The sequence below is a fragment of the Heptranchias perlo genome, chromosome 2 (assembly GCF_035084215.1).
Source record: "Heptranchias perlo isolate sHepPer1 chromosome 2, sHepPer1.hap1, whole genome shotgun sequence".
NCBI lineage: Eukaryota > Metazoa > Chordata > Chondrichthyes > Hexanchiformes > Hexanchidae > Heptranchias > Heptranchias perlo.
Window position 1 is genome coordinate 20,158,071 of NC_090326.1, and position 25,392 is coordinate 20,183,462.

Here is a 25,392-nt window from a genome sequence, read left to right on the forward strand (position 1 = left end):
CCCACATGCCGGACTCCCACTGGCAATTAAAGCCAGCAGGTTGATAATTTAGATAGTTATTTAGGTAGTTGAGGTACTTGACAGCCCTCATTGACTGGAGATTTTGGCAGGGGTGCAATTTTCAAGGATCCTCAGCGTGTTTCCCGTGCTGTGGGAAACACTCCCTGTTGGAGCAGACATGTTTCAGCCAGCAGCCAGTGGGAGATGCAAAGAATAATTTGACAGTTCGGGGGAAAACCTCATTTATTGCAGCAGATCACTCTGTCACTTCAGAGAAAGTTTTGGCTGCAGCACCTTTGTCTTTCCACTCAAAATTATTAATTTATACCCTAAAGTCTGCTGTGCAAACATATTTACCTACTTTGCCAACCCCCTCAAACTCACACCGTCAGGATGGAGGGTGCCATGGCTACATTCACCACTTCATTCGAGGACGAGCAACATCACCAGCCTCGCCAGGCATGGCGTCCACCTCCGCCACAGGCACCTGCACAACAGCAGGGAGGGCAACAACAGAGAGAGCGGCGTCGCAGGAGGCACTACCCTCGCCACAGGGTCTACAGACCAAGACTCAGCTTCCTGGACCTCTCTGAGGAGCAGTGCATTCGGAGGCTCAGAGTCAGTCGCCAGGTAGGCATCTGCAGCCTCCTTCATGGCGAGCTGCTCCCGGCTGGCCCGAGCAGCATCTTCTTACCTGTCGCTGTCAAAGTCACCACTGCCCTCAACTCCTTTGCCTCCGGATCATTCCAGGGTGCCACCGGGGACATCACCGAGGTCTCTCAGTCGTCTGCACATAAGTGCATAAGGCAGGTCACCGATGCCTTGCACTATATCAACTTCCCCATGGATGACCTCAGCCAGACGGAGAGGGCAGTGGGATTCCATGCTGTGGCTGGCTTCCCACGGTGCAGGGTGTAATCGATTGCACCCATATAGCAATACAAGCACCTCCACAGGAGCCAGGACTGTTCATCAACAGGAAGGGCTATCACTCCATCAACACTCAGCTCATCTGTGACCACTGCAAGAGATTCCTTCACGTGTGCGCCAGATACCCTGGCATCTGCCATGATTCCTTCATCCTTCGGGAGTCCAACATCCCGCCCCTCTTCCACACACTGAACACCCGCAAGGGCTGGCTCCTCGGGGACAAGGGATACCCCCTGCACATGTGGCTCACGACACCTCTGAGGAACCCCACCACCGAGCAATAGTGTCGATATAACGACAGCCACATCGCCACCAGGTCTACAATTGAGCATGCTATAGGTCTGCTCAAGATGCGTTTCAGGTGCCTTGATCGTTCCGGGGGAGCACCTCAATACGCACCAGACAGAGTGGGATGCATTATGGTCGTGTGTTGTGCCCTGCACAACACGGCACAACGGAGAGGGGTGCCACTTGAGGAGGCCCGATTCACATCTCCCACCCACATTGAGGAGGAGGCAGAGGAGGAGGAACCCATGGGCAGAACAACGGCTTACCTGGCTGCTTGTGAGGCCAGGGAGTCACTGATATGTGAACGGTTCTCCTAACATCAGACAGTGTGAAGAGTCCAGTCCTCACCACCTGGACAGAGGAGCGGCCCACTAGCCCCCTCCCCCGCCCCCCTGCACAAAATAGTCATGCAACTACACATACACCCACTGTAGAGTGACCCAATGGGTGGCATCAAGTGTGGGTGTTCATGATGAACCTCATGAAAGGGACTTATTACACAAGCCAGTCAGGAATGGCCAAGACGTGACTGTAGTGATGACAATAATAATATTTAATGTACCATTAACAAAAATCAAATAAAAATAAAAAACATGACAAACCGTCAAACACCCTTGTGCATCTCCTTTGTGCTCACAAAACCTTCGCCTTACGCTTACGAGTACTTCTACGTGGTATTTCCCCTGTGGCTGCAGCAGAGGTAGTGGCAGGTTGCTCTTGTTCATGCCCTGACCAATTAGATGCTTTGGGGCAGACTCGACCACCTGGAGAGGAGGCAGCATTGTGGGTACTGGTTGAGAGGGGGGCAACGGGTGAGACGTGGGAGCGCTTTGAGTGCCGTCCCTACTTCCATGTCCCCACTCGCAATCATCCCTCTCCTGGGCCAGGCCCACATCACTCCTACCACCATGATGGACAACAGTTTGGAGGACATGCCTGTTTAAGGCGACAGAAGGTTGCTTACCCGGAGTCCGAAGGGCCGTTGTCAGGGCCTCAGTGGACTTATTGGTGAGCTGTGCTTGAAGCTCGATGGAGGCTAGCCTTCCCTCCATCGCAGACATTCCTGCACTTACCCATGACACTATCTCAGAGATGGCCTCATGTCCCTGTGACAGTATCTCAGAGATGCCCTCCTGTACCTGTGCCACCATTCCATACATGCAGGAGTTGGACTCCTCCATCTTCTGCTCGATTGTGGAGAGTGTGCGTGACACCTGTTCCAGCACCTCGCAAATGTGCTGCTGCCCCTCGATCATTCTCCTTTTAAAGGATGGCCCCCAGAGTTCAGCATCTGTGACCAGCTGAACAGAGCCTGGAGAATATTGCTCCCACCAAGGCGGACTCTCCACAGCTGCCCCTGCCACCAGTGTCTGCTCGTGCTCACATGTGTGTGGTGACTCACCACGTGCAACCCCAACTAAGTGAGGATGAGGACCCACCGAGGTGTGTATATCTGCGCTGGTGGACGGCTCGCTCAGATGTGATGGTGCACCCTCAGAGGCCGGCAGGTCCTCTGAGGAATCGTCCTCTGTCATCACAGCAGTCACTGTAGGCCTTGTAAGAGAACAGAAGGCAATATTAAGCATGATCACAAATGTTGAGGTGCTGAAGATGGCAAGGCATGTTAACATCATTTGCTATTGTGAGTGCTGAATGTTAAAGTTCCGTCACCAGCCGTTTGTCAGGTGGCAGTCTCGGCGTCCCCGACGGACAGGCACTCGAGGGTGCAGCTCACTTCCAGAGCCTCCTGCTCCGTGTCCGTGAGGACGACCTGATGTTGCAGCCCCACTCCGGTCTTCGCCCTCTCCCGTGCATTTTGGGCTCTCTTCTCCTATAAGGGGAGAAAGTAGAGAGGCGTGAGTGAGTGATGGTGATGTGGCCAACCGCTGAATGCTTTGGTTTGGGTGAGGCTGACCGTGAAAGAGATGCATCAGAGGGTGAGTATGAGACAGAGCCATGACGTTGTATGAGGATTGGGTCGAGTGGTAGTGGTGGGATGAGTACTGGGGAGGTGAGGAAATGCAGGCAAATTGAGGATGAGCTTTGAGTGGGTGTGAGGAATGATGTGATAGAGTAGTGTTGGCAGTGCAGAAGGAATTGTGGGGTGGGGGCGGTGATGTGGAAGACGGACTGTAGGACAATGAGTAATTGTACTCACTTTGGCTGACCTAGTTAGATCACTGAAGCGCTTCCTGCACTGGATCCAGGTGCGGGAGACATTGCTGCTGCTGGTGACCTCCTCTGCCACCTCGAGCCAGGCCTTCTTGGTGGCAGAGGCAGGCCACTTCCTCCCGTCCGCTGGTTAGAAGACCTCCCTCCTCCTCCTCACCCCACCCAGTAGGACCTGGAGTGAGGCATCATTAAACCTGGGAGCAGCCTTTCCCTGGTCTGCTCCATGCTGCATTTTGGTTGGTTGCTGCAGGAGCAGCATTGGAGGACTGCCCCTTTAAGTAGAGCTCCTCCTCACTTAAGTGGCTTCAATTTACCCGCGATCGCGTGCAGAACGGACGGATTTCACTGGGCGGGTTACCCATGCGCCCAGTCACCCCCCCCACCCCCCGCTGCTAACCCGCCTCCCTGGTAATATCGGGGCCTTGATCTTTTAATTGCAAACTGCCGCTGTGACATCGGCCATCTCAATTTCTCTGCTCCCCTCACTCACTCTAACCCACCTCCCTCTGAACTTGCAGCATTCTGTTCTCTCAGCTCCAACCCTGACATTTTCATTAAACCTGCTGACGCAGTTGTTGTGTGGCGAACAGACCTCTACCTTGCGGAGGCTGAACGCCAACTCACCGACGACTCCTCCTCCTACCTCTCCCTGGACCATGACCTCACCGTCGAACATCAAGCCATAGTTTCCCAGACCATCACTGACCTCATCCCCTCTGGAGATCTTCCCCCCACGGCCTCCAACCTCATAGTCCCCCAACCCCGCACAGCTCGCTTCTACCTCCTTCCCAAGATCCACAAACAGGACTGCCCCGATAGACCCCATGGAACTTATTTCCTCCTATCTCAACTCTTTTTTCTCCCCTTGCCCAGTGTCTTCTGACAAATATCAAAAAAAATCTACATCCGCGATTCTTCTGACGCGCTCCGCCACTTTAACAGTTTCCAGTTCCCCCGCCCTAACCATCTCCTTTTCACCATGGACATCCAGTCCCTCTACTTCATCCCCCACCAGGACGGCCTGTGGGCCCTCCGTTTCTTCCTTGAACGGAGACTCAACCAGTCCCCATCTACCACCACCCTCCTCCACCCGGCTGAACTTATTCCTACGTTGAAGAACTTCTCCTTTGACTCCACTCACTTCCTCTAAATAAAAGGTGTCGCAATGGGAACCCGTATTGTTCCCAGCTATGCCTGCCTTTTTGTGGGATACATGGAACATTCCTTGTTCCAGTCCTACTCAGGTCCCCTCCCTCACCTCTTTTTCCGGTACATTGATAACTGTATCGGCGTCGTTTCCTGCTCTCGCCCGGAACTAGAATATTTCATCAACTTTGTTTCCAATTTCCACCCTTCCCTCGCCTTCACATGGTCTATCTCCGACTCTTCCCTTACCCTTCCTCGACTTCTCCATCTCCATTTCTAGGGATAGGCTGTCAAACAATATCTATTATAAGCCTACCGACTCCCACAGCTACCTTGATTACACTTCCTCCTGCCCTGCTTCCTGTAAGGACTCTATTGCCTTCTCCCAGTTTCTCTGTCTCCATCACATCTGTTCTGACGATGCCACCTTCCACACCAGTGCTTCCGATATGTCTTCTTTTTTCCTCAACCGAGGATTCCCCTCCACTGTAGTTGACAGGGCCCTCGACCGTGTCCATCCTTCTGCCCTCATCCCTTCCCATCCCGCCCAGAACCATGATAGGGTCCCCCTAGTCCTCACCTTCCACCCCACCAGCCTCCACATTCAACATATCATCCTCCACCATTTCCGCCACCTCCAGCACAATCCCACCACCAAACACATCTTCCCCTCCTCTCCTCTTTCAGCATTCCGAAGGGACCGCTCCCTCTGCGACACCCTGGTCCACTCTTCCATCACCCCCAACACCTGCCCCTCCACCTCCTGCCTTCCCACCGTCCAGGGCCCCAAACACTCCTTCCAGGTGAAACAGCAGTTTACTTGTACTTCTTTCAATTTAGTATACTGTATTCATTGCACACAATACGGTCTCCTCTACATTGGAGAAACCAAAAGCAGACTGGGTGATCACTTTGCTGAACAAGCGTGACCCTGACCTACCGGTCGCTTGCCATTTTAATTCCCCGTCCCACTCACACTCTGACCTCTCTGTCCTCGGCCTCTTACACTGTTCCAATGAAGCTCAACATAAGCTCGAGGAACAGCACCTCATCTTTCGTTTAGGCACTTTACAAACTTCCGGACTCAACATTGATTTCAATCCTTCAGATCATAACCACTGCTCCCATTTTTTTGTAAGGAATCTTACAACACCAGGTTATAGTCCAACAATTTTATTTTAAAATCACAAGTTTCGGAGATTATCCCTTCACCTGACGAAGGGGATAATCTCCGAAAGCTTGTGATTTTAAAATAAAACTGTTGGACTATAACCTGGTGTTGTAAGATTCCTTACCTTTGTCCACCCCAGTCCATCACCGGCATCTCCACATCATGCCCATTTATTTGGACAGCTAGTGCTGGCAATGATTCTGCTGTTGCCATTTACAGCTTCTACTGATCAATCTTTTGCTTCTTAACCTGTCCCATTACCACCGTCCTTGCTTTGCACCATCATCCCTTTTGTCATTTAATCACTTTTGCCCTCTACCCTATCACAGACCTTCCCTTTTGTTCTTTCCTCCCCTCCCCCCTCCCCCTTTCCCTGGCTCTGTACTTGCTTAAAAACTTTAGCTCTTTCAACATCTTCCAGTTCTGGTGAAAGGTCTTCGACCTGAAACATTGGGCCCGATTTTACCAGGGGTGCGGGTTCTTGGCGGGTGGTCAATCGGGCGCGTTGAAAACGCGCCCGGTGAAATTAGTGGGTTTCCCGCGCGATCGTAGCAGGCAACACACTAATTGGATTCACTTACCTGCCCCTCCGGGTTCCGCGCTGCTGATCTGCGCGTTGGGCGGGCTGTGCATGCGCAGTACGATCTGTCAGCTAGAGGCGCTCTATTTAAAGGGGCAGTCCTCCACTGACAGATGCTGCAACAAATAGCAAAGATGACTGCATGGAGCAGCCCAGGGGGAAGGCTGCTCCCAGTTTAATGATGCCTCACCCCAGGTATCAATACATGGGGTGAGGAGGAGGGGGAGGACAGAGATCTTCCACCCGGCGGACGGGAGGAAGCGGCCCGCCTCCGCCACCAGGAAGGCCTGGCTCGAGGTGGCAGAGGGGGTCACCTGCACCACCAACATATCGCCCACCTGCACACAGTGCAGGAGGCGGTCCAATGACCTCAGTAGGTCAGCCACAGTGAGAACACGTAGTCTTTCCCCTACACTCCGTCTGCCACAACACTGCCCCCACCCCACATCCCCTTCGGCACTGCCAACACTACTCTGTCACATCACCCCTCATACCCACTCAAACCCCACCCTCATCTTACCTGCACCTACTCACCTCACCAGTACTCACCCCGCCACTACCACTCAACCCAATCCTCATACAATCTCATGGCTCTATCTCATACTCACCCTCTCATGCATCTCTCTCACGGCCAGCCTCACTCAACCTGCCACCACCTGTGCTGCAGCCACAGGGCATGCATCACATATGTGCAGTAGGCAGCATAAGGCAAACGTGTCGTGAGCATGAAGGGGATGCACAAGGGTGTTTGAGGGTTTGTCATGGTTGTTACTTATATTGAATTCCAGAACAACTCACATCACACATTATATTGGCACCACTACTGCCATGTCTTCGCGAATCCTGTCCGGTTTGTGCAATAATGCCCGCTCCTGGGTATCACTATGAGGACCCACCACTGATGCCACCCATTGTGTCACTGCAGAGTGGGTGTAGGTGTATTTGCAGGGCTCTTCTGCGCAGACGACTGAGAGACATCGGCGATATCCTCGGTTGCACCCTGGAAGGCTGCGGAGGAGAAGTTCGGGAGGGCAGTGGTGACTTTGACAGCGACAGGTAAGAAGATGGTGCTCGGGCCAGCCAGGAGCAGCTCAGCATGAAAGAGGCTGCAGATGTCCACGACTACATGTCGAGTGACTCTGAGCCTCCGTGTGCACTGCTGCTCAGAGAGGTCCAGGAGGCTGAGCCTCGGTCTGTGGACCCTGTGGCGAGGGTAGTGCCCTCTGCGACACATCTCTCTCTGCGGTAGCCCTCCCTCCTGCTGTGCAGGTGGATGTGTCACAGCACTCTGTTGTGGAGCTCCACGTGTCAGAGGTGGACGGCGTGGATGGCGAGGCTGGTGAGGCTGGTGATGCTGTTCGCCCTCCGAGGAGATCATGACTGCAGCTACGGCGGCCCCCATCCGCAATATGCACATCTGAGGGGGTCCGCAAGGTAGGTACATGTCTCCGGACCCCGGGGTAAGTGTGCAGTTTGGTGACTTTGAATGTCAGGAGGAGGGTGGTGGAGGCCAAACTTTGTCCCAAGTGACAGAGCGGCCTCCTGCAATGAGTGAGGGTCTCCCCCCCCCCCCCCCCCACCTGTCAAATGGACCTTTGCAGCTGCCACAGGCTGACAGCTGCAACACGTCCATTCGAGCTGGGAGTGTTTCCCCCAGTGTGGGAAACAGTCCCGTGTTGGTCAAAAATCACACACAGTCCCTTAATCAGGTCAGTTAATGACCTGAAATACCTGAGTAAATACTCTCAAGTGGCATCCCGCTGGCTTTAATTGCCTGCGGGATTCCCACCAGCGGGGGCTGCGCGCGCACGCCGGCGCGTCAGCGGGGAACCCGGAAGTGGGCGGGATCGAGGCACGATCCGGTCCCGCTCCTGGATATCGCGATTTTCCAGGCCCCCCTGCCGAGAACGCACCCGATAGCGGGTGCTAAAATCGGCCCCATTAACTCTGTTTCTTTCTCCACAGATGCTGCCTCACTTGCTGAGCTTCTCCAGCATTTTCTGTTTTTACTTCAGGAAATGTTTCTGTTTCTTTTGTGTTCTGAGATTTTATTCCTCTGCATTCCCTCCTTAGGGCTGGAGGTGGATAGTTGTTGATTCCAGCTTTAAAATAAATAAAGTATTTTAGCCTTTTTCAGAATGACAGCAAGACACCCACCACCCCCAAATATAAGATGTAACATGATTAGAGTTACGGGTAATTTTTATGAAGGAGTTTTTCAATTAATATAAGTAGTATATATTTCACCCGCTACTTCTTAGCTACCTTGGTCACCCCCACAATCCTCCATCAGCACAGAGAGACAGCAAACTGATACTTTTAACATTGGAAAGAGAGCAATGCAATCATTTCTGGAAGGCATGATGTAGAGATGCCGGTGATGGACTGGGGTGGACAAATGTAAGGAGTCGCACAACACCAGGTTATAGCTCAACAGCTTTATTTGAAATCACAAGCTTTCGGAGCTTTGCTCCTTCGTCAGGTATTGAAGAAGAGTCGTGCTGACTGCAAAACATGGCGGCCTAATCTTCCATCTACTGAAGTGGTTAGGATGAACTTATAATATTGTGTGAAGGTGTGGATTGATGATCCATGGCAAAGATCTAACTCCGATGCCTTGTTTAGTTGTAGTCCTTATAGATACTTGTGCCTTTTCTTCTATTAAAAAGAAAATAAGAGCCTGGACTGTGTATCTCTGACTATCGGAAATATAAAATGTGAGCACTTAATGTTGAAGGCACTTTTCAGACTACGTCTATGAATGGCACTACCACTTTATGTGAGAACTCTTGTCCATTCCACAAGAAGAAAAGAGTGCCAGCTTGAATGGGGGAGTGGAAGATGAGTATCAGTTTGTATTAAGTTGGAGTGGCAGAAGAGTGGCAGGTTGAATTGAGGGAGGAGAGATAAAAGAGTAGGAGGTAGGAGGTTTGGAACAGGAAAAAGTGCCTCTGTGGCTACTTGTACAGATTGACATGCTTTGCTGGGAGTAAAGTAATTTACACTGCGGGTCTCACAGGACACAGAGAAGCAATCGGTGAGGCTGTCACCTGTAGAGCTGACAGCAGCAAAGAGGTAGAGTGGAGTTTGGTGCCAGGCAGAGGCACCACAATCAGAGACACATTGAGAATCATGGAATGATAGAAGGTTACAGCATGGAAGGAGGCCATTTGGCCCATCGAGTCCGCGCCGCTCCATGCATGAGCAATCCAGCTAGTCCCACTGCCCCGCCCTATCCCTGTAGCCCTGCAAATTTTTTCATTTCAAGTACTTATCCAGTTCCCTTTTGAAGGCCATGATTGAATCTGCCTCCACCACTCCCTCAGGCAGTTCATTCCAGATCCTAACCACTCACTGTGTAAAAGAGAGATAATGGCAGGCAATGCAGCCTGATCCCATCCTTCAGAGGGGATTTCTGGCTGGGAAAGTGCAGTCACACAGGAAATGAAAGGCTGATCACACAGGATATAGCTCCCGATATGTGAAGTGTTACTCGGAGGAAAGAGAGAAAGGAGTCAAGTGTTGCAAAACTGCAATTACAGCACGATCAGTGACACTGAACCAAAGAGGGAAATATCGCTCAGAGACCAGAGGAGCCAAACAACCCAGATTGAGCAAATTCTGCAGGGTGCAATAACACAGACAGATCTGAACACCACAGGACAGTAAAGTCAAGCAGAAGGGCACGAGACTGCAGAATCTGAGAAAACAGGGCTCTCCCAGACTAACCCAAGAATCAGGTCATGAGGTTTGAACCATGTGTGAACCAGTGGAAGAAATAAAACTGTTACCAGGGTATGAAGTGAAGGAATGGGAATGAGTCAAACCAAATCATGCTAGAGCTAGGATTCAAGTGAGACTCTGTGACTGGGATCAGATACGAAGGTTTCGTTCCTCCCAAGTGAAAGAGGCCAGACAACTAGGATCAGATTGACTAGGGGTAAAGACAGGTAACAAATCCAAGTCAGGCTGTGCAAGTATAAAAACCTTAAAATTATGGGGAAACAAGGCTCAGCTGAATATCCAAGATAATGGAAGGGCTTAGAAGGTAAGTCTGACCTACCGAGAAAGGGGAGGTTAGGTTAAAATCAGGGCTTTTATTTGTCAATGAGTCAGTGCTGGGAATATATATTTCTATCTTTATTTTTGTGTTTTTAGATAGAAGTAAATCCAAATTTTAAAAATTGCTTTGGATGTCTATCTCTGGTACATCTGTGTAACGATCGCTTTGTTCTGTAGCCAGGTTAGCCTGTAAGTGACCACTACATATAGCTGGCTACATGGAACAGATCTATTCATCATATTCAGTAGAAATCGTTTATCCTGAATGAGTTTCTTTGTGTTTCAAACCATGTTGGGCTATCCAAAAAGACAGTCCCTTGCTAAAATCTATGGGATTGCTCTTCACTGGTACTCTAGGTGAGTTGCTCTTGGTGGTAGCTATTTAAAATTGTAATTTCCTCTAGTGTTGGGTATCATGAACCAGTGTGGTTCCAGAAAGATGTGAACATCACTGAGAAGAGACAAATCTTCTAGATTATTAACTCATTGTTTGGGATGGGAACCTGCAACTTCAAAAGGACTGTTTTTGCATCAAGGGAAAAAGTTCTGTTATAATCCAGGGACCCTCTCATTGTTTATAATCTCCCATTCACCTAGTTTTCATGAGTATTGTAGATAGAAACTTCATAAGCAATCATCTCATGTAAATCACCATCAGAGACTGTTACCAAGAATTTGTTGAAATGAGCTGCAAGAAATTCAGACTGTCTTTTTATTGTGTAAACAATAAACCCAGTTTTAATATCATGTAAGTTTGATCATTGTACTATGTTAGTATCTTGCTATGGCCTTTTGCTTTGATATATTCTTTTACCTGTAAATAATCTGACCAAGTAGTTTGGCCTGTACATAGTCATCTGGTACTGTGTTACTTTTCCACTTTGAGGTGAAGGGAATGTGCAGTCTCCAATAAAAAAAACCCTGATTCAATATTAGTTGTTAAACCTTGACTATGCTAACCAGTACCTGCCATAAAATTAAAAAAAGGTTTCTGTTCATAAGAAACTGTAGTCTGGCTAGAAATATGACAGGAGCGTTGGGAAAAGCCAAATAGTAATAGGGACATTTGAGCGAATGTGAATATTTAACACACTGCACGGATGCGAGCCTGATGCAAAGCTTTTAAGTACACAATACAGTTCCTGAGACTTTCCATGTTAAGTCACATCACAAGATAATAATGGATATGGAAGGCCATTTGGCCCATCTTAAGTCATCCATCCAGAAAGATCCTAAAGTGCCTCTACTGCAGCACCCATTGTTTTCTTAAATTACTATGGTTTTCATCTCCTCTACTCTAGCTGGAAGTCCATTCCATATGTTGATCACTCTTGGTGTGAAGAATTTCTTGATATCAATTCTAAATTTACTTTTTACTAGCTTGAACCTGTGTGTCGTCTTGCTCTACTGTCACAATTTAATTTACAGAAATATTCCAGATTTACCTTTTCCATTGTATTAACTATCTTATACGTCGTTATAAGATCATCTCTTATACACCATCTTTTGAGGCTGAAAAGCCCAAGCATTTCCAGTTTTTTCTCATAACTCAGATTTTTGGCATTAGGAATCAGCCTCGTGGCTCTTCTCTACACTGCTGCCAGTAATTTTTCCTATTTTTCCTTCCCATTTCCAATACTTTACACGTATTAAATTTCATCTATCATCGTTCTACCCACATACATATTTTGTCAAACTCATTCTGTAATTTCTGAGCTGCCCCTCCAATTGCACTGACCCCCTAGTTTGGTATCATCTGCAAATTTGATGAATTTGCATTGAGTCATTGATGCAAATTAGAACCAGTAGTGGCGCAATATCAAGCCCCACTCAGTACTTCCTCCATCCCAGCATAACTCCTCTAATGAATAGTCATTATTTTCTACCCTTCAGGCAATTTTTTACCCATTCCCAAGGTTTACCCTGATTCCCCAGCTTTGAGTTTAACTAATAGCCTTTCATGTGAATTTTGTCAAAAGCCTTTTGGAAGTCTGGATACATCATAGGGCGTTCTACAGTCCACTTTGGTTGTCACTTCCTCAATGTGGTGGAGGAGGTTGGTCCATATTGCTGATACACTAGACCTAGGAAGGGAGCTATCTTTGGGTTTGATAGCACTGGGGAGAGTAAGATGGGACTTTGGAATACTGGGGAGGGGCTCTGAAGTAAAAAATTAAGCATTTGATAATTGTTTAAAGTTGAAAAATGACCTCAAATATTGGAATAGATTTTCCAGCCTGATGCCTGGGTGTATAACTAGCTTTTTGGATCGGTTGCCTGTTATAGAAGCATCCTAATTTTAATTTCCATTGAAATCAACAGAAATGAAAATCGGGGTGTTTCTAGAACGGGCAGCCGAACTACAATGTCAGTTTTATGCCCAGGTGTCAAGTTGGAAATCTACCCATTGTTATAGTCTGACCATGATGTGGAGATGCCGGTGATGGACTGGGGTTGACAATTGTAAACAATTTTACAACACCAAGTTATAGTCCAGCAATTTTATTTTAAATTCACAAGCTTTCGGAGGCTTCCCCCGTTCACCTGATGAAGGGGGAAGCCTCCGAAAGCTTGTGAATTTAAAATAAAATTGCTGGACTATAACTTGGTGTTGTAAAATTGTTTACAATAGTCTGACCAGACATTCTTCAACATTTTTCATGAGAAAAATACATTTTTTGTACACAATAATTATTTATAGTTTGTCAGTATAAACAAAGAAATGCACAAATGGTGTAACTGTTCTTTTTTCTCTCTCTGAGCTAAACTTTTTCTCTCAAGAAATAATTAATCAATTGAGAATAGTTCAAATCCAAAACTTTACTGGGAAAAAAGCTTCAAAAGTTTATTTTCCAGCTTGTTTTTAAATCATTCCGAGAAAAAAAAAGAAATTCAGAAACATATGAACCTATGAAAAATGACAGACAGGAAAAGACCTACTGGTCCATCCAGTCTATCCCATACAATGCACTTCCCATCCCACCCAGAACCCATGTAATCTCCTAGGAGAGGCAAAAAAAACAGAAAAAGAAACAGGCCAATTAGGGGCAAAAAATCTGGAAAATGCTCTCCGACCCCCTTAGGCGATTGAAGCTAGTTCAGGAGACTCGTTGTAGCATGAGGAAAGATTCTATCTTTTGTAAGTTTTAATGAAGCCCTGAGGCAGCAGCTGCCAGTGCAGTGGGCCTCACTGCTTCTATAGACCAAGCTCTGACATGCGTCTCTATAGAGGCAGGGAATTTTAGTGTTGGGCAGACGTGCCGGAGCAGAGAACTTGCAGTGGTCATATGTAAGCTATAGAGTGTTTGGATAGAGTCGAGACAGGGCAGGATCACTGGAGAAGCAGTTTGGGAAGACAGCAAAGTACTAGACCGGCCATGAATTTCAGCTTAGACTCTCAAACCAACAATGTGTCTCAAAGAGAAAGCATTTTCAAGGGATTTAAAACAGTGTACTAGTAATAAGAAGGATCTAATTTCGAATCAATTTTTCATGTTTATATTTAAATGTTAATTTTACATTAATGGGTGGAAAATCGTGGGAAAAGCATTCACAATATTCCAATGTCACCCACTGATGTAGGTCTCAGAAAGTTCCATCCCTGTTTTATGAAAAGTAACAAATTTTAAATTGAGTCAATCAGCAAGAAGTTTGCCAAGAATATGTTTGCCTATAATTAAGTAGCTCAGAAAGTGTGACACTGGAAGTGTGATATGACAGACAGGAAAGATGCATTTTTATTATACTATTAGCAGATCTCCCATGGTATTGCTCAAGGTATGTGCGGAGGTTTTAGAAAGTGGGGGATGATGGATCCTACGTGGATGATCGGCAAGGGGTAACGGGGAGGAAGAGGAGGCAAACAGGAGGGAGGGAGAGAGATGGAAGCAGGGAAGGGGAGTGGGGAGGGAAGAAGAGTTGGTGAGATGGAGAGAAGCAGGGCTCGGAGTGGGAGGTGAGGGGAGAGGTAGAAGAAAGTGGGGGAAGGAGGAGACAATGGCAGAGGAAGGAACAGGGGAAGGAAGAATAAATGAAAAGGGAGGGAAGAAGGAAGGAAGGAAGGAAGGGACAGGGTGGGGGAGAGGAAGAGAATGTAAATCAATGAGGGTGGGGGGTTGAGGTACATAACAGGCAGCGATCAGGGGAGAAGGGGGGGGGAGTGATGTGGATGGGAAATGCATTCAAAGGGTCAATGTAAAAGTGGATACAAAACATAGTATGGGTAGCCTGTGAGGAGCAACTGCAGCCAGTGAGGGTTGAGAGGGAGGGTATTGGCATCCAGTGGGTGACAGGAAGAGGAAATGTAGCCAGCAAGTATGGCAGGAGGGAGCCAAAATATTGCTTGTCGGGGGAATGGGTCTGAAATTTTGTTCAGGGGGAAGGAGCCAAAATCTTGCTCAACCAGCGGTGGGGAACGCAAACCATTATTCCAGGGAGAGGAAGGGAGCTGAAACTTTATTCACGGGAAGGTGAGGAGAGAAGGAAATGGGTTGAAATCTTGTTCATTGAGGGGGGGGGTGCTGAAATCTTGTTCAAGGGGCTAAGGAGGGGGCTAAAATCCTGTTCAGCAGAGAAGCCACTGAAATTTAGCTCAGTTGATGGCAGGGGCACACAATCCTCCTCAGTATGGGGGGAGCGGGCGGCTTTACTGCTCAAAAATAGATGCTATTTGCTAGACCTCAGCAATTCTATCCACTATCAGAAATCCACTGCATCAGACGTCTGTTTCTTTCTAAGTGGAGGTGGTTGGGGGTCCGAAATCTTGGTTCACACTGGTGCAATGTTTACCTGTAAGTCTGGCGCTTGGTATCCCTGTGTGTTCCGTGAGTGGCTGTCATGAGGTGTAGCCCCATTGCAACTAATTGATCACACGACATTACATTTACAGTGCCAGCTACAGGCGTAATACTTTATGTTCTTGATGCCAAAACAGTTTTGTGTACAATAGATATAGATAGAGGGATAAACAGATACCCATTTGTCAGAAGAAAACAGTACTGGACAAGCTATTGCACTTGTGCTTATCTTATGAAGTATAAACATTCCACTATGTCCAGTTATAATTTATTTCTAAACTTTTCATTAGGTTTTTATTGCACTTACTTGCCAGATTTTTCAGAAAAGCCAGTGTAAACTTTTGTGCATATTCCATTTCAACCTCCAGGGCTCTGTCCAGATAAACTAAATGTTGATCAAAAGGAAAACTGACAAACTCCTCCAGAACCAATGCAAATATTGTGAAACCTTGTGGATTGATTAGGGAAAGCCAGCACAGATTTGTTAAAGGCAAATTGTGTTTAACTAACCTGATAGAGTTTTTTGATGAGGTGACAGAGAGAGTAGATGAGGGCAATGCAGTTGGTATGGTCTATATGGATTTTCAAAAGGAGTTTGATAAAGTGCCGCATGTTAGGCTTATTATCAAGATTGCGGCCCATGGAATAAAGGGGGTAGTAGCAACATGGATACAGAATTGTCTAAGGGACAGGAAACAGAGAGTTGTGGTGGCTGTAGTGGTGAACGGTTGTTTTTCGGACTGGAGGGAGGTGAGCAGTGGTGTTCCCCAGGGGTCAGTGCCAGGACCACTGCTTTTCTTGATATATATTAATGATTGGACTTGGGTGTACAGGGCACAATTTCAAAATTTGCAGATGACACAAAACTTGGAAGTTTTGTTAACAGTGAGGGGGATAGTGATAGACTTCAAGAGGATATAAACAGGCTGGTAGCATGGGTGGACATGTGGCAGATGAAATTTAATGCAGAAAAAAGTGAAGTGATACATTTCGGTACAAAAAACGAGGAGAGGCAATATAAACTAGAGGGCACATCTCTAAAAGGGGTACAGAAACAGAGAGATCTGGGGGTATATGTACACAAATCGATGAAGGTGGCAGGGCAGGTTGAGAAAGTAGTTAAAAAAGCATACGGGATCCTGGGCTTTATAAACAGAGGAATAGAGTACAAAAGTATGGAAGTCATGATGAACCATTTTAAAACACTGGTTTGGCCAAAACTGGAGCATTGTGTCCAGTTCTGGGCACCACACTTCAGGAAAGATGTGAAGGCCTTAGAAAGGGTGCAGAAGAGATTTACTAGAATGATTCCAGGGATGAGGGATTTTAGTTACATGGATAGACTGGAGAAGCTGGGATTGTTCTCCTTGGAACAGAGACGGTTGCGAGGAGATTTGATAGAGGTACTCAAAATCATGAAGGGTCCAGACAGAGTAGATAGAGAGAAACGGTTCCCATTGGCGGAAGGGTCAAGGACCAGAGGACATAGATTTAAGGTGATTGGCAAAAGAACCAAAGGTGACATGAGGAGAAACTTTTTTACACAGCGAGTGGTTAGGATCTGGAATGCACTGCCGGAGGGGGTGGTGGAGGCAGATTCAATCATGGCCTTCAAAAGGGAACTGGATAAGTACTTGAAAGGAAAATATTTTCAGGGCTACAGGGAAAGGGTGGGGGAGTGGGACTAGCTGGATTGCTTTGCATAGAGCTGGCGCAGACTCATTGGCCTAATGGCCTCCTTCCGTGCTGTAACCTTTCTATGATTCTATGATTTACATTTGGCTTCCTGTAATTTCTTCTCATCAATACTTGTTTCCCCTGAAAATATTGTAAAGATAACCCTGTAAGTCTGTTGATCTGTGGGAATTATGAAGAAATTCTTCAAGCTCCATTCAATGGTACTGCCAATGCCAGAGGAGCCCTCTAGCTGACTGAACAAGTCTTGGATGTGTCTCTTCTTCAGTGTTTTTGTGGTGTAATCCAAAATCCCAAACTCCAGGTTAAATGGATCTTTCCCATATCTTGGTGTATAACTTGGTGTGTGTTGCATAAGAGCCACCCTGGGATGAAGATCAGAGGCCTTTGGTTCTGTGGAACTTAGAAACCCGTTAAGCATTGAGTTTAAGAAATGCTGAACTGTTTCCATTTGCTGTAAATCATCAACAACAAAAGCTATATCCAGGTTTACTGGATTGGGAAGTGGTCATCTGGTTTACACTTATCTGTAAAGGAAGATTAGAAGTTCTTAGTTAATTTTTTCTGTACAAAATGTTTGTGCATTAAGATCAATGTTTCATAGATTGTGCGTTTGTTATGTTGCTGTCAGTTTAGGTTTGTCGTGCAAGTTTTGAAAGAATTCAACATTTTACACGAAACAATTTTACATATGTCACAATATATACTTAATAATAACCGATCTCCCATTGTGTTGCATGTGAAAAGTCAGGACCAAGTGTAGTCTTCAGGTGAAGTGGGGTTAAAGGGCAGGGGATAACTTGACCAGGGTAAGTAGGCATAATTCAGTTCCTATTTTAAACTTATATGTTCTGTCCTTTTTATATATTTCCATTACAAATTGCTATGTCCATATTTATAATATAAAATGGTTGTATAAACTTGTAATTACATCCTCCCAATAGTGCAGCACCTCCATTGGTGGAATGGTGGAATTACAGTGTGACAAGCAGTTTCCATTATGAATGCAGACATGGGAATTTATAATGCAAAAAGTAAATATATTGGTTGGTATCCATGCTGGCAGGGCTGCAGATTAACCTTGCCCCATAATGCGAGGGCAGTTAATTTAAACAATTACAATGTGCTTCCAGCGCATTGCGCATGACACACTGATACAGTGGAATGGATGATTGAACGGCAGTAGCTATTAATGTGTTGCAGGTTGCCTACTCCAGCCAATAAATGTGCCAGAAAGCAGGCAGAACCAGCCAGCCACACCACTGCTGGGCGCTCTCTCAACAGGGCAGCAATGAGGTCTGTGAATCCCCGACGAAACATTCTCTCAATCTGATTACCCAGAATATTGTAGGCAGACAAGATAGCCTTTTGCGGAATGGATCCCAATGCCTCTATAGCAGCAGTCTGAGGATAAACAATAGTTCAACTGTGTCTAGGGAAGGAAAACAAGTGAAAAACAACAGCGGGAGAGAAATTCTACAGCAGGGGTGAAATGCCATGATCTGTATCCACAATACCACTGGAATACTTACAATAGGATCCAATTCTTCCATTCATCCTGTTCCTCTTCTAAAACGATGATGGCCATCAAGATAGGAACTAATTCTATTCTAATATCCTCTTAGTGAGATTGTCACATTGTGTGTTCTTCCTTACCCTTCCTCTGTGCATCACTCTTTTAGATCTTGCTGAGTGTGATTTTTTTTACCTCTATCAGTGCACATCAGATATAATTATCTGTAAAGTGCAGCATGTGTACAGTTAATAGGAACATCCACTAAACTATATTCTTCTTTCCTGTTTACCACCAGTAATAGAAAATCATTGCTGTCAATTTAACCTCTTGTTGGAAAATGGTAACTGGAATCCACATGCCAGGTGTGACCTCATGCCGAGTCTACTGACTGGTGTCCAAATTACCGACAGCTGGAAACTCAGCTCTCCCCCTTGCCACATATTAACAATATTTTCCCCAATAGACTGAGATGCAAAGAAAACATAGTGTCTATGACCCTGAGTATCATTGCAGATATGCAGTTTGTTTCCATAAACTTGAAAAGTCAAAAAAGCTGTTGAACAGACAGATAATAAACAACTTGGAACTTTTGACAGGATTATTTGATGATGATTTTTGTAATTTTTTTAAACAAACTCTCCTCTGCTCTCAGTGGATGACTGCTGGAATTAAAACAGGAGGAATTCAGATTTAGATTTAGTTTGAGAAGTTTAAAGGTTCTGGAATATATATAAATTATGCAGGTGCTGAGCAGCTGTACAAGTTTTAAATCTTATGGGGGTAATTTTAACCTAACCCGCCCGGTGGGAAACTGACTGGATTTGATCGGTCGCCGGTGGAAAGTAATGGAAAGTAAAATGGCACAGGGTGTAAAATGGGGGGGGCTAAACCGATCTTGTCAATTTTCTGCTGGGTTAAAATTACCCTTTATATCTTAAACAACTTGCAAACCATTTTTAAAACAATTTAAAGTAAAATTATGCACTTCTTGCTGCTTATAATTCCAACTAATTTTACACCCTTTGCAGAACAAGACAACATTTTAAAAACAGCTATAGAGAATGCTAAAATAGAAATGTATAATTTTCCTTACCGCAAAAGCCCGTTCTACTTCTGGAATGTCCTTAAAGGAGATGATGACCGGAATGATACCTGAAGCACTGAATTGCGAGGCAGCTGTAGCTATAGTGTTGGTGTCTTTGGATCCCCCATTAGTGATAAACACAGCTATTTTCTTCACAAGGACACCATTACGAACTCGTTTAAAAGTATTTCTTGCAACAAACTGCATACCAATGCCGATATTCCGTCTTCTGGTTGATCGTTCATGTTCTAGTGCCACTATTTCATTCAGAAGTAACTGTTTTTTCTTAAAGTCTGAAAATCGAATGAAAGGCTTTGCTTCATCATTATATGTAAGAACTGCCACACGAGCATCGATGGGACAGTTGCTTTCAGCGATGTTAATGTCCTGCAGCAAATGAATCACAATTCCCTTCATCCTTTCAAATATAAGTGGTGTGACATCAGCAGACATGTCCAGAGCGAACGCCAGCTCTGTGGGATATGCAGGGCACTCTCCTCTTCCTGGAACAATCCAAAGAAGCTTAATATTTAAAGATGTCATTTATTCAAGTAAGTAACAGACAAAATTCAAAGGAATGGCAAGTGTTTAATTTTACAAAACTCCTTAAAGATTACTTACTTTGTGAACAAGCTAAAGAAAAAAGAGAAAGTAAAACTAATGATTGAAGTTATGGTATAACATTTTTATTATTACCTGTTCATTTGAAACACAAAGAAAATCAATGATGTAGCAGTTGCAACTCGACGAGGCATATTCTACAAGTGAATTTTCACCTCAAGTACTTGAAACATCTTAGGTCGCAGAGCCTCAAGGAACTAGCAGCTCCGTTAGAATAAGGGAAATTTTCTGTTTACAAAATCCTGTGGTTCTACAGTCCATAGTCTTGAGTGCTATATTTTGGTCAATACCGGTCAATATTTTAAAGTAACTCTAAGTATTTTAAAGTATAATGCAAATTTAAAACAACAGTATTTAAACTGATAAAGGATGATTGATGCAGTCAGTGGCAGATGCAGCAAGTCCATCTGAATGTACTCTCAGGGCTGCCTGCCATTTTGTTTTGTTTGCCTTGCTTGGGTGTGTTTCATGACCTCTTGGCCAAGAAAAATGAGAAAGCATGATGCAGAGGCAAGGTTCTCTATCTTCGAAGGATTGAAAAAAAATATCAAGGACCAACTAGTTGTGCCTGAATTTTGATTTTGCCCCGTGTCGACCAATTATAGAAGAGGAGTGACGAGCCCACACACCCTGCCGGACAGAAAGAAAATGGGCTCGATTTTGCTGGGAAATTATGGGTGCGTTGATGGTGAGGGGGGGCTCCGAAAATTGGGGAAATCCCCTTTGGGTTCAGAGCCCAGCTCCAACCCGCAGACTTCCGGGTTACCCATTGATGTGTCTGGGTGCGCACGTGCTTCCCAAATGCGGAAGTTCCACTGGCAATTAAAGCCGGCGGGATGATCATTTACACAGTTATTGAGGTAGTTTAAGTACTTGAAGTATTTAATTTTCTCCACATTGAAGCAGAGGTGCGATTTTGAAGCATCCTCAGCGTGTTTCCTGTGCTGTGGGAAACACTCCATGTTGCAACGGATGTGTTTCAGCCAGCAGCCAGTGGGAGATGCAAATAATTATTTGACAGATGGGGAGAAAAGGTCACTTATTGCAGCAGGGCACTCTGTTATTTCAGACAAAGTTTTGGCTGCAAGAACTTTGTGTTTGCGCTGAAAATTCTTACTTTCCACTCAAAATTCTTCTGTTCAAACATATTTAACTACTTTGTGGACCCCCTCAAACTCGCACCGTCAGGATGGGGGGGGCGCCATGGCAGCATTCACCACTTCATCCGAGGACGAGCAACATCACCAGCCTCGCCAGGCACGGCGTCCACCTCCGCCACGTGGAGCTCCACAACACCGTGCTGTGCCACAGGCACCTGCACAAGAGCACAGAGGACAACAACAGAGACAGCGACATCGCAGGAGGCACTACCTTCGCAACAGGGTCTACAGACCGAGACTCAGCTTCCTGGACCTCTCTGAGGAGCAGTGCAAACTGAGGCTCAGAGTCAGTCGCCAGGCAGTCGCAGACATCTGCAGCCTCCTTCATGCCGAGCTGCTCCTGGCTGGACAGAGCAGCATCTCCTTACCTGTCACTGTCAAAGTCACCACTGCCCTCAACTTCTTTGCCTCCGGATCATTCCAGGGTGACACCGAGGAATTGCCGAGGTCTCTCAGTCATCTGCACACAAGTGCATAAGGCAGGTCACCGATAGCTTGTTTCGCAGGGCCTCGCAAAATACATCAACTTCCACATGGACAACCTCAGCCAGATGGAGAGGGCAGTGGGATTCCAAGCTGTGGCTGGCTTCCCACGTGTGCAGGGTGCAATCGATTGCACCCATATAGCAATACGAGCACCTCCACAGGAGCCAGGACTGTTCATCAACAGGAAGGGCTATCACTCCATCAACACTCAGCTCGTTTGTGACCACCGCAAGAGATTCCTTCACATGTGCGCTAGATTCCCTGGCAGCTGCCATGATTCCTTCATCCTCCAGGAATCCAACATCCCACCCCTCTTCCATGCACTGAACATCCATAAGGGCTGGCTCCTCAGAGACAAGGGATACCCCCTGCACACGTGGCTCACGACACCTCTGAGGAACCCCATCACCGAGCAACAGCATCGATATAACAACAGCCATATTGTCACCAGGTCTACAATTGAGCTATAGGGCTGCTCAAGATCGTTCTGGGGGAGCACTTCAATACGCACCAGACAGAGTGGGACGCATTATAGCCGTGCACAACATGGCACAATAGAGAGGGGTGCTGCTTGAGGAGGCCCCATCCACATCTGCCATCCACATTGAGGAGGAGGAGGAGGAGCTGGAGCAACCCACGGGCAGAGCAGCGACTCACCTGGCTGCTCATCAGGCCAGGGAGTCACTAATATGTGAACTGTTCTCCTAACATCAGACAGTGTGAAGAGTCCAGTCCTCACACCACCTGGATAGAGTAGCGTCCACACTGGCACCCCCCCACCAGCGCACAAAACAGGTCTGCAACTACACATACACCCACTATAGGGTAACCCATTGGGTGGCATCAAGTGTCGCCATTCATGATGAACCTCATGAAAGGGCCCTATTACAGAAGCCAGGCAAGAATGGCCAAGACGTGGCAGTAGTGGTGACAATAATAATATTTAATGTGAGTTTAACATAAAGCAAATATAAATAAAAAAACATGACCAACCGTCAAACACCCTTGTGCATCCCCCTCGTGCTTACAAAACCTTTGCCTTTCTCTTCCAACTACTTCTGCGTGGTGCATCCCCTGTGGCTGCAGCAGAGGTAGTGGCAGGTTGCTCTTGTTCATGCCCTGACCGATTAAATGCTTTCAGCCGATGCCCTCTGGGTTTCGGTGCCCTTGAGGGCCCCTCCAAACAATGCACTACCTGCACCTGTGCAGGGGCAGACTCGGCCACCCGGAGAGGAGATAGCATTGCAGGTACTAGTTGAGAGGGGGGCAACAGGTGAGATGTGGGAGTGCTTTGAGTGGCGTCTCCACTTCCATGTCCCCACTCGCCATCATCCCTCCCCGGGCCAGGCCCACATCATTTCTACCACTCTGCTGGACAATAGTTTGGAGGACATGTGTGAAGCCTTGCAAGGCCAGTGCTAGTGTATCTGCCTGCCTGTTTAAGATGGCAGAATGTTGTTCACCCTGAGTCCGAAGGGCCGTTGTCAGGGCCTGAATGGACTCATTTATGAGCCATGCTTGAAGCTCAATGGAGGCTAGCCTTCTCTCCATCACAAACATTCCTGCACTTACCCGTGACAGTATCTCAGAGAGTTACTCATGTCCCTGTGATACTATCTCAGAGATGCCCTCACATCCCTGTGACAGTATCTGAGAGATGCCCTCACGTCACTGTGACAGTATCTCAGAGATGCCCTCACGTCACTGTGACAGTATCTGAGAGATGCCCTCCTCTGCCTGTGCCACCATTCCACTCATGCAGAAGTTGGAGTCCTCCATCCTCTGTGCGATTGTGGAGAGTGCGCGTGGCACCTGTTCCAGCACCTCGCAAATTTGCTGCTGCCCCTCGATCATTCTCCTTTTGAAGGATGGCCCCTGGGGTTCAGCTGAGCAGAGCCTGGAGACGAGCGCTCCCACCGACGCGGACTCTCCACAGTTGCCCCTGCCACCAGTGTCTGCTCGCACTCGCATGTGTGTGGTAACTCACCATGTGCGACCCCAACTAACTGAGGAGTAGGACCCACTGAGGTGTGTGTATCTACGCTGGTGGATGGCTTGCTCAGATGTGACAGTGCACCCTCAGAGGCTGGCAGGTCCTCTGAGGAATTGCCCTCCGCCATCACAGTGGTCGTTGAAGGCCCTGTAAGAGAACAGAAGGCAATATTAAGCATCATCACAGATGTGTCATGCTGCGATGAGCGTATTGAGGTGCTGAAGATGGCGGGGCATGTTAACATCAATTCATATTGTGTGTGCTAAATGTTAAAAGTTCTGTCACCAGATGTTTGTCGGGTGCCAGTCTTGGTGTCCCCGACGGACAGGTACTCGAGGGTTCGGCTCAGCTCCAGCACCTCTTGCTCTGCCTCTGTGAGAACGATGAAAGTACAGACGTGTGAGTGTGTGACGGTGGTGTGGCCAACCGGTGAATGCATTGGTTTTGGTGAGGCTGACCGTGAAAGAGATGCATCGGAGGGTGAGTATGAGACAGAGCCATGACATTAACGATTTGGACTTAAATGTAGGGGACATGATTAAGAAATTTGCGGATGGTACAAAGATAGGCCGTGTGGTTGATAGTGAGGAGGAAAGCTGTAGTCTGCAGGAAAATATCAATGGACTGGTCAAATGGGCAGAAAAGTGGAAAATGGAGTTCAATCCAGAGAAGTGTGAGGTAATGCATTTGGGAAGAGCAAATAATGCAAGGGAATACACAATAAATGGGAGGATACTGAGAGGTGTAGAGGAAGTGAGGGACCTTGGAGTGCATGTCCACAGATCCCTGAAGGTAGCAGGACAGGTAGATAAGGTGGTTAAGAAGGCATACGGAATACTTTCCTTAATTAGCTGAGGCATAGAATATAAAAGCAGGGAGGTTATGCTGGAACTGTATAAAACACTAGTTAGGCCACAGCTTGAGTACTGCGCACAGTTCTGGTCACCACATTACAGGAAGGATGTAATTGCACTAGAGAGGGTGCAGAGGAGATTAACGAAAATGTTGCCAGGACTGGAGAATTTTAGCTTTGATGACAGACTGGATGGGCTGGGATTGTTTTCCTTGGAACAGAGGAGGCTGAGGGGTGATTTGATTGAGGTGTACAAAATTATGAGGGGCCGAGATAGAGTGGATAGGAAGGACCTATTTCCCTTAGCGGAGGGGTCAATAACCAGGGGGCATAGATTTAAAATGAATGGTAGAAGGGTTAGAGCAGAAATGAGGAAAATTCTTTTCACCCAGAGGGTGGTGGGGGTCTGGAACTCACTGCCTCAGATGGCGGTGGAGGCAGAAACCCTCAACTCATTTTAAAAATACCTGGATGTGCACCTGAAGAGCCGTGACCTGCAGGGCTACGGACCAAATGCGGGAAAGTGGGGTTAGGCTGAGTGGCTCTTTTCTCAACTGGTGTGGACACGATGGGCCGAATGGCCTCCTTCTCTGCCGTAAATTTTCTATGATTCTACGAGGATTGGGTTGAGTGGTAGTGGGGGGGCTACTAATGGGGAGGTGAGGAAGCGCTGAGGAAGTGTAGGTAAGTTGAGGATGAGCGGGTGTGAGGAGTGATGTGATAGAGTAGTGTTGGCAGTGCAGAATGAGTTGGGAGGGGGGGGGCGGTGATTTGGAAGACAGAATGTAGGAGAATGAGTAAGTGTACTCACTTTGGCTGACCTAGTTAGATCATTGAAG

The 25,392-nt window shown here is 47.0% G+C and overlaps 1 protein-coding gene across 1 annotated transcript in view; it reads right to left on the bottom strand.

The window, feature by feature from the left end:
* Positions 1–2,712: 2,712 nt before the first annotated feature.
* Positions 2,713–25,392, bottom strand: part of LOC137331896 (collagen alpha-6(VI) chain-like) — a 114,887-nt gene continuing 92,207 nt past the window's right edge. The window contains exons 11-18 of the mRNA XM_067995750.1: positions 23,831–23,847; positions 20,062–20,073; positions 19,450–19,943; positions 18,178–18,244; positions 16,919–17,332; positions 15,453–15,596; positions 8,265–8,389; positions 2,713–2,772 (exon numbers count right to left, since the gene is read on the bottom strand). Of these exons, the coding sequence (XP_067851851.1) occupies positions 2,713–2,772; positions 8,265–8,389; positions 15,453–15,596; positions 16,919–17,332; positions 18,178–18,244; positions 19,450–19,943; positions 20,062–20,073; positions 23,831–23,847 (1,333 nt within the window). The remainder of the gene's footprint in view (positions 2,773–8,264; positions 8,390–15,452; positions 15,597–16,918; positions 17,333–18,177; positions 18,245–19,449; positions 19,944–20,061; positions 20,074–23,830; positions 23,848–25,392) is intronic.